This window comes from Lolium rigidum, chromosome 6 (assembly GCF_022539505.1).
Source record: "Lolium rigidum isolate FL_2022 chromosome 6, APGP_CSIRO_Lrig_0.1, whole genome shotgun sequence".
NCBI classification, from domain to species: Eukaryota; Viridiplantae; Streptophyta; class Magnoliopsida; order Poales; family Poaceae; genus Lolium; species Lolium rigidum.
The window spans coordinates 27,702,812-27,711,483 of NC_061513.1; the positions used below are offsets into that span (position 1 = coordinate 27,702,812).

The window sequence follows — 8,672 nt, forward strand, 5'->3', positions numbered from 1 at the left end:
GGGACCTTAGCACGACGACTTCCCGTCTGTCTACTACAACAAGCTCTACTACGACAAGCTTTGCACGACTCCGGCGATGGAGGGCGAGGACAGCGGCGCGCCTTCGGCTCGTGCTAGTGTCTGTAGTCGTCGCTAGGTGGTCTGAGTACCAATTTGTAATTTCTTTTACTTTTTGGGCTATTTGTACTACTGTTGATGATTATTAATAGATCGGTGGATTTCTCGCAAAAAAATAGACTATGATATTAACAAATAAAAGACACTGCAATATGTTCCCTACTCTAAATGTATTTCACTAATCCGAACAGCTACATCTGATTTCCTCCAACCAGCTAAGGAAGCACATCAGCTATCTATTGACCGTTCAGTGACATCAAAGTTCTTGACTGGTAGAAGAAACTCCAACCAACGAGGAAGCACAACGACACACCACTACAGATCCTAAATCCAAAATCCACCACAATCTGATATTATCGTGAAGACGATTGGTGAATCTCGAAATACTGAAAAAGAATTAGAATCTCACACACGGTGAAGTCGATGCAGCCAGCGACCGAAACTCTCAATCGTGAACTCTGGTCGGTGGCCGCTGCTTCTTTCTTACTCCGACCCATCCTTTATCATTGAGCTAGGCTAGTATTTTCTGTAGAGGAGACACGGCTCTGTCAACCCGGGCGACTGAAAAGTAAAAACGGGTCTGAGAAGAGAGAGCCCGACAAAACGGCCGCTGGTGCGCATCCTGAGACGACATGGCTTGACTTGAGTCCAAGGGGACAAAACAGTTTCTCCTCCGGCTTTGCAGCACACCAAAACAGTAACGGCACACGAGACACAACGGAGAACGGAGAACGGAGAAAAGGAAGGGAAAAGGGGAGAGTCCACCGCGCACTTGACATGGCTTGACTGCAGGAAGAATCCCATCCCACGCCCCTCCGGTCTCCTCCTCCGGCAACTCCACCGCGCACCACCCCCTCGATTTCTCCGCGGATCTTGGAGAAGCAGGTTTCTAGGGTTCCAGGAGACCTCAGTTGCCCCGCCGCCCTCTCAGGTACAGCGGAAACCTGCTTTTTCTTGGCGTGCTCCTGTTCTTTGTTTAGTGCCGAAATAGCTAGAGCAGGAGGCTCCTAATGACGTCCGTGGCTCACATTGCACACTCGCATTGATTGATTGGCCAACTCCTCTATTTCCCCATCGTCCTGTCTGATTGTACGGAGTCCTTATCCAAGTACAATATACATTTTTCTTTATCACAACCTACAACTTCTCGTTTTCTTCCATTTCACTCGTGTGGATCACTTTCCCAAGTTAAATTGCCATTCCCCCGACAACCTGATCGATCTGTATATCCACGTGGTAGTTTCCCACCAAAATCTTGACCATGAATAGATCCAAAGTGAACTGGTCTACACTGCCCTGAGTCCCCACTCAAAACTTCTCTCGAAACAGGCTTTCGCCCCGCTTTATAAATAAGCCCGCCTCTCCGCCTGCTCCGCCACCGTCGGCTCCATCGCCTCTGTCCCGGAGCGAGACCGAGCCAACCTAGCGCTGTGGCGGGACGGCTGCGAGGACTGCCGCTGGCGACGCGGGGCCCTCGTCTTGGCACCCGCCCACGGGAGTGTCGGGGAAGACCGAGGCCGGCTCCGGGACGTGAAGGGCCCGGGGTCGCGAGGCCCGAGGGCGAGGTGGGAGTAGAGCCCGGCGAGCACGTGTAGCGGACCAGCCCCGGCGACCTCGGCGGCTGCGGGGGCACACGTCCAACCCCACACTCGCCGACGACGTCTCCTGGGGGAAGTTGGACCCGTACTCCATGATGGACAGCGAGTAGGACTCCCCGGAGGCAGCTGGGGAGCACGGGAGATGGGCGCCCCGGCCTGGCCGGCGCACTCCTGTGAGTCCGCGCCGACTCGGGCGATGTCGACCGCGCCCTGAGCCTAGCGTCCGGAGCGGCGGAGGCCCCGGCCCCAGGCACCAGGAGACTCGTCGGCCGTGGGGTCTCCTCGCCCTCGCCACCCAAATCGTCCTCAGAGTCTCCATCGGAAGAACCATCATCATCCTCGCCATCATCGTCCCGGTGTGTCTGCGAAGGGTCAGGTGGAAGAGGAGGAGACCCCGCCTGGGCCTCATCGCCCTCCAGCTCGACCGTCAGGGACCGGCCACTCTTCCCAAAGAAGAAGAGAGGAAGAGTGCAGGTGAGCTTCGTGGGGTCCGGGCTGAGGATCAGCATGCGCACCGGCCCGTCGCCTGGAAGGGAAAGGGGATCCACGGTGACAAGCTTGCCAATCGGCTGGGAGACGAGCTCGATGATATGCTCACTCCTGGCCTCCTCAGGAATGCCGTGGACCCGGACCCAAACCTCAGACAAAGTAGCCACAGTGATGGGATCCACACAAGACGGCTTGACAGAAACGCGGATGTTGTTGGTCGGCAGGATGGTCGTCTCGCTCCATGAGAGGGCACGGAGGAGCTCAGCCGAGGGGAACGCCACTGCGAACTCAGTGGCAGAAATCTCCCTCATGTTCCACACACAAGTCGACTCCAACTGAGCGAGCTCGGCGCGGATCGTGTCGACTGTCACCTCAATCTGTAGCGGGGGCTGCGCTCGGCGACGACGGTGATGGTAGCAAGGTGCTGGGGGGTACTGAGCTCCGAGCCCCCCAGGTCGATGTAGTAGAAGCCACCCTCAAGCCCGTGTCCCAGGTACTCGATGACCTCCCGACGCCTTCTGCTGTTGAACCGCTCCTTGCAAGCCGCGGCAAGGTGAGAGGGGTCCCCACAAAAGAGGCACTGCGTCGGCGACGTGCAATCGGAACGGAAGTGCCCCATCTCGCCACAGTTGAAGCAGATGTTGGAGGTGGGGGATTTCTCCGGCGGCGCCGACACCGCCAACTGGGCGTCGGCACGGCCGTCGAGATCCTGACCCCGCGGAGGTGCCATAGGCGGGTGCCCAACCTGGCTCCCACCCGCAGCACCACCCGCAGTACCACCTGCGCCGGCTCTCTTCTTCTTCGGCTTCCTCTTCTTCTTCGCTGCGGTATGTGCAGCGGCCTGGGGCGACTGCTCCTCGCGGCGCAGCGGCGAACGGCGACTCTGCTCGGCATGCCGCGGCACCACGTAGCTGTCCCGCGAAGAGCGCTGGTCCTCCCGCCAAGATGAATCCCGGCCATGCTCCCTGCCCGGACGCGGCGCGCGCTGCACCAACTCCTCCCGGAGCGCGGCTTCCCTGCGCGACGCGGCAGGAGACGGGGCACGCCGGCCCGGCGAGCCGCCGCGGGCGGCGAGTGCGGCGACCCCCTGGTGGCGCAGGGAGGAGTCCCGCTCCCGGCCTCCCTCAGCATGCCCACCCGCGCGGCCGTCCCGGCCATATCTGCGAGGCGACGGCGACCTCCTGCGTGGGGAAGCTCGACGCGGAGGGGAGCGGCGCGGCGGAGACCGTCTCGCCGGGGGCCGGTATGGCTCGGGGGGCGCGGGGGGAGGCGGACGGGGCGACGCCGGGCGGACGCGGCGGTGATGCTGGGGCGGGGACCTGCTCGAGGAGGGGCTCCGTGCCCGCTTGAGAACCATGTCCCGGAAGCTGGTGGAGAGCGGCGGCGGCGGCGGGTGGAGGCGGATTTCGCGGGCGGCGGCGGCGTGGCGGCGTATTTGGTCGGGGCGCGCGGGCTGGGCAAACCCTAAGTGGTTTGACCCCTTACGGAGCCAGAACCACTTGGGCGCCGAAGCGGGCTGCGTGGGCCCGGTGCAACGGTCCGTCTGGCGCCTCCAGGCCAGCACAGGCCCAGGCCCGTGCGGCCCAGACGGCCCAGGATTGGGCGGCACACGAGCCTCGCGCGAGGCCGTCCTCGCTCCCGACGGGCATGGCGGCGGCGGTACCGGAGCCAACTGCTCCGCCCCGCGACCGACCGCCTCGCCCCCCTGCTCCGGCGGCCCCGACGACCCCGTGGCGGCCACCTCCCCCAAGCTCCTTGCCGGCTGAGCCCCCGACGGCGCAGCAGCACTCGGCCTAACTGCCGGCACCCGCGACGGCGGCGGACGGCGTAGCATCTCCAGGCGGCGCTGAGGCGGTGACCGGCGCGGCCGACCACGACGCGCATAGACGAGGTAGTCGCCGAGGGTCGCCGTCCCCGGCGGCGAGAACCGCGCATCAGCCTCCGCACGCGCAGCCTCCGCCGCGTCTTCTTCCGCCGCCACGTCCGCCCAACGCCGTCCCTGGATGGACTCCGGGAGCTCCACCGCCTGCGGAGTCTCCCCTGACCCCTCCGGCGACATCGCGTGGAGGCAGCCGGCGGCAGAAACGCCCGACGAGGAGAACCTCAAAGCCGTCGCCTTGCGCCCGCCATGTCCGCTCTCGACCTCATCTCTGGAGGCCCCCCACTCAAAACTTTGCAGCACACCAAATCTTCAAGACGTTATTGACTAAACATTATTTGTATCTGCAATGATATGCCCCTCTCAGATTTTTCTTCAGACTTGCTCCGGATAACCCCTTATTTTATCCTTTCTTTCTCAAACTATACGCTTGATCTGGTTACCATTACAAATAGGGCCTTACAAATAAGGGGTCATAGTGTTTAAAGTTAGACTTGATTAAATTTGCGTGTATACATAGTGTTCAATCTAAACATTTATAATTTGGGCGCACCATGTAATTAGTCTATGTGGACGGACGTGATGACTTCATTTTTATTATTTTAATCATATAATAGATAGATAGCTTGATAAACTTGGTGCTCCTTTCACGGTATTCAGATGAGGCCGCCGACCATGGTGGTGATGGTGGTGCTCCTCGCCACGGCGGCTGAGGCAGCGCTCCCAGCAGTGGTGGTCCTGGAGCGTGTGCTTCCGCGCAAGGGGGTCCAGTTGGCGGACCTTAAGGAGCTGGACAGGGCGAGGCACGTGAAGATGGGTGTGGTGAACCTCTCTGTGGAGGGCACCGCCAGCCCGTTCGCCCGTGGGTGGGTGGCTCTGTGTCCTTATCATAATACATACGCACTTTTATTTGTATCTAATCGAAATCTTGAAAATTTGCAGGCTATACTATACCAGGGTGGGATTAGGGAACCCCTCGAAGACGTACACTTTCCAAATTGACACTGGCAGTTCCGTACCGTGGGTTGCTTGCACGGGTTCCTCGACCAAAAATGTGAGGCTCAGTATTCTTATCCATCACACTAAAAAACATGCACATGTATTCAATCTACTTTCTTTGTTTCGCAGATCTCACCTGAGTTATACAACCCCGACTTTTCATCAACGTCATCCAGAATTTCATGCTCGGATGATAAGTGTGCAACAGCCTCTGCATCTTGCCAACCCTCAGACTCCCCAAGTGGCCTATGTGGTTATAATTTTACATATGCTGATGAGACCAAAATATCTGGTTATTTTGTCTCTGACGTTATGTATTTCAAAACTATCATGGGAAATCAACGTTCTGCCAATTCTTCTGGCTCTGTTGTATTTGGGTAAAGTTTCTTTAAAATTCACGCATCTTCTCTATTATCGATCTTTTAATGATAAGTCTACGACATCATGCTGATCTTCTTTGTATAGTTAAATTTGCGTTGTTTTGAGGTTGAACTATGCTTTTGCTTGCAATCGTGTTCATTCATGCAGTACAATCAAAGTAAAGTTTACTGCCTAACATGGTGCACATAATTTCTTCATGTTTCCCTCACATGGTTCAAGTTAACTTTATAAACAGATGCACCAACGTACTGCCCAAGTTAATGGAGACCGATGGGATTTTGGGGTTTGGGCGGCATCAATTGTCTATCATCTCGCAATTATACTCTCAGGGGTTATCCCCAAAAGTGTTTTCTCATTGCCTGAAAGGTTCTGGACAAGGTGGTGGCATTTTTGTTCTTGGTAAAATTGTGGCACCAAACTTAGTATTTACTCCACTTGATTCATCAACGTAAGTTTATTTTTTCTGAGATTACTTCGAGTGTGTAACTTCAGAATTCTGCATCAGTCTCTTATATTTTCATTAGCTATATTTAATACATCTGTCATCGACGGTGGTCACTGTTTTTTCATCCTTTATCACTATAATCTAAAATATTTTGTGCAATCTTGCAATCCTGCCTATAAGACTTCAGATTTATTTTTAGTATAAGGCTTGGGCTCCTCCCCCATGAGTAGAGTTCTTTTTGGTTTTGTATTTATGCTCACCTTTTATTTCCCTTTATGTTTTTTTCGTAAATAACATGTGCTTCACTTATTTGAGAGCCAATAATAACACAAAAAATAGGCAGCATCTTTAATCTGAAGCAGCGGCAACCTTTTTTGCACCACTCTCTTATATTTTCATTGACCATTTTTGATACATCTGCTATCTATGGTGTAATTGTTATGGATGATAAAAGTTGATGACTGCAAATGCAATAACTGATCTTTGCAAATCCAGAACATGCTTGTTAGATTAATTAATTTGAGAACTGGGATGTAGTCCAGATTTATTATGAATATAAAGCTTGGGCTCCTCCCCTACCGGTAGAGTTCTTTTTAGTTTGTGTTTGTGCTCTCCCGTTTATCTCCCTTTTTTTCCTAAGGAAATGCGTGCTTCACTTATTTGAGAGGCCAACAATAGTACAATATAGCTAGCGTTATTAATCTCTGAAATATGGGTTCCACCATTTCGAAAGTTTCTGAACTGTTCATTCTAACCACTTTTTGTGTGTTAATATTATTAATGCAATATAGGTCTGCGTACAATTTGAATCTGGAGAGCATTGCTGTTAATGGTCAAAAGCTGCCCATTGATTCTTCCTTGTTTGCAACACCAAAATCACAAGGAACCGTTCTTGACTCAGGAACAGCACTTACATACCTCGTACATGGAGCCTATGGTCCATTTGTTAGTGCGGTAAGTTCATAGGGTTAGATTACACTTCATTCTTCTTTTTTTAACAGCCAATATGTGACCTAGGTCCTAATAATTCCAGCATTACGTATCTAGATCCTAATGATTCACATTTCGCAATTTGCAGATAATTGCAGCAATCTCTCCATCCGTACAGTCTTTGGACACTAAGTTGAACTTGAAGCGGGATAAGCAGGACAAGTGTTTTCTGTCTTCTGGCAGGTTTTCTTTTATCTCAGAATGAAATTAACATTTCGTGTCTTTAGGAATGTCAAATTACTAACAAAATATTCTCTTACTTCTAGTATTGACTTGTTATTTCCAACGGCGACACTGTACTTTAAGGGCGGTGCTGCAATGACAGTGAAGCCGTCGCAATACCTTTTGCATCAGGGTGCTAATGTACGCTGAACAGCCTTTTCGTGCTGCCCCTTTTATGTCTTCCGCAGTTGCATATATGGTTAGTAATTTGGGGAATTTATCTCAAATAATGAAATATCTTATCCTTATTTACAGGGAAACGATACTGTGTGGTGTATTGGCTGGCAGAGTAACCAGGTACTTCAGAATATAGGAGGAATCACTCTACTTGGAGGTTAGTCATCTTGCTGTATCAGCCAGTGTAAGCTGCACATATTAGCTGATAGTACTTGAGAATGCTATTCTGTTGTGGATCTCTGAAAGAATTAAGCTCCTCAACAAATATCTCAATAATTATACCAATAGCAAATATAAGTCTGCCAGTCAATGATCATGGCTTTTCAGTCCATGCCTTTCTTGAACCATTAGTATTGTATCGAATGAACTAGCTTCACATGAATAATTAACATATTGCCATGAATGGTTTTAACTTTCTTTCTGAAATTTATTCTTACCAACTAATTGGTCCCTCTGGCTGGTTACAGACATTGTTTTACACGACAGGCTAATTGTGTATGACTTGGGGAAAGAGAGGGTGGGCTGGACGGACGTCAATTGTAAGTCCAAACTCCTTTCTGCCACAGTATTTCAACTATCAATCCCTTAGGATTGAGCTGTTTCATTTGAGACCCCTGCAGAATTCGTATTTTCAAATGGGTCTTAATTCTTGTGGTTTCTTCTGTCAGGCTCGTCACTCAATAGGACCAGCTCGTTTGATGTGAGCGGTGCGTCGTCATACTACAGCGGCTTGACAACTATTGTGGTGGTAGCTGTTGTATGGCTGGGTGGCCTTCTCGCGGATCATGCTCTATCATGAGAGCAAGATCGTAGTACTAACTCAGTTGAGCAGAAACCTAGCCCGGGAGTTGATTGGGGAAGTTTGCAAGTATTAGAGGTGTTGATATTAAGATCAATTATTAGGCTTGCTGATTTCTAATCTGAATTTGTAGGGATGAAAAGGACAATCTGATTTTAATGGTTGATTGCAGATCTGATGAACCAAATCAGTTTCTCTAACGTTTTTATTTGTACCTACGAGTGTCTCCAAAAAACCTGTCCTCCAATTATCTATCTTGTAGTATTCCTTGCCATGTTTTGAAGTTTAACTATGCATTTTGGTTGTGATATTGTTTATATTTTTCTTCTTGAAACGGCCATGTAACTAATGTTTCCCTGACTGCCCAGAAATGCTGTCCTAGTCCTGCCATTAGTGTTCTGTCCGTCTCTTGTAGCTGGTGAAACAAGATACCAATCTGTTCCGTCTCTTGTAGCTGGTGCGTGTGCCACCAGTGTACTATCGCAAGATTTTCTTTTGAGTGTTCTGTACGTGGGATAACATTTCATTGTCTGCAGATCACAGTTGCAAACTGTCATTCTGCTTCCATCAACCACA

General features: G+C 51.5%; 1 protein-coding gene across 2 annotated transcripts; it reads left to right on the forward strand.

Moving 5' to 3' along the window:
* Nucleotides 1–672: 672 nt before the first annotated feature.
* Nucleotides 673–8,291, forward strand: LOC124667368 (aspartic proteinase 36-like). 2 transcript variants are annotated; one of them, XM_047204660.1, is made up of 12 exons: nucleotides 673–1,048; nucleotides 4,744–4,949; nucleotides 5,026–5,137; nucleotides 5,212–5,459; nucleotides 5,699–5,911; nucleotides 6,700–6,862; nucleotides 6,987–7,081; nucleotides 7,165–7,261; nucleotides 7,376–7,454; nucleotides 7,765–7,836; nucleotides 7,966–8,098; nucleotides 8,230–8,291. In XM_047204660.1, exons 2-11 carry the CDS (start codon nucleotides 4,744–4,746, stop codon nucleotides 8,094–8,096), a joined length of 1,416 nt encoding a protein of 471 aa, XP_047060616.1. In that variant the 5' UTR covers nucleotides 673–1,048; the 3' UTR covers nucleotides 8,097–8,098; nucleotides 8,230–8,291. The 2 variants fall into 2 exon arrangements, with proteins under 2 accessions (XP_047060616.1, XP_047060615.1); XM_047204659.1 differs by having other exon boundaries at nucleotides 7,966–8,291.
* Nucleotides 8,292–8,672: the final 381 nt, after the last annotated feature.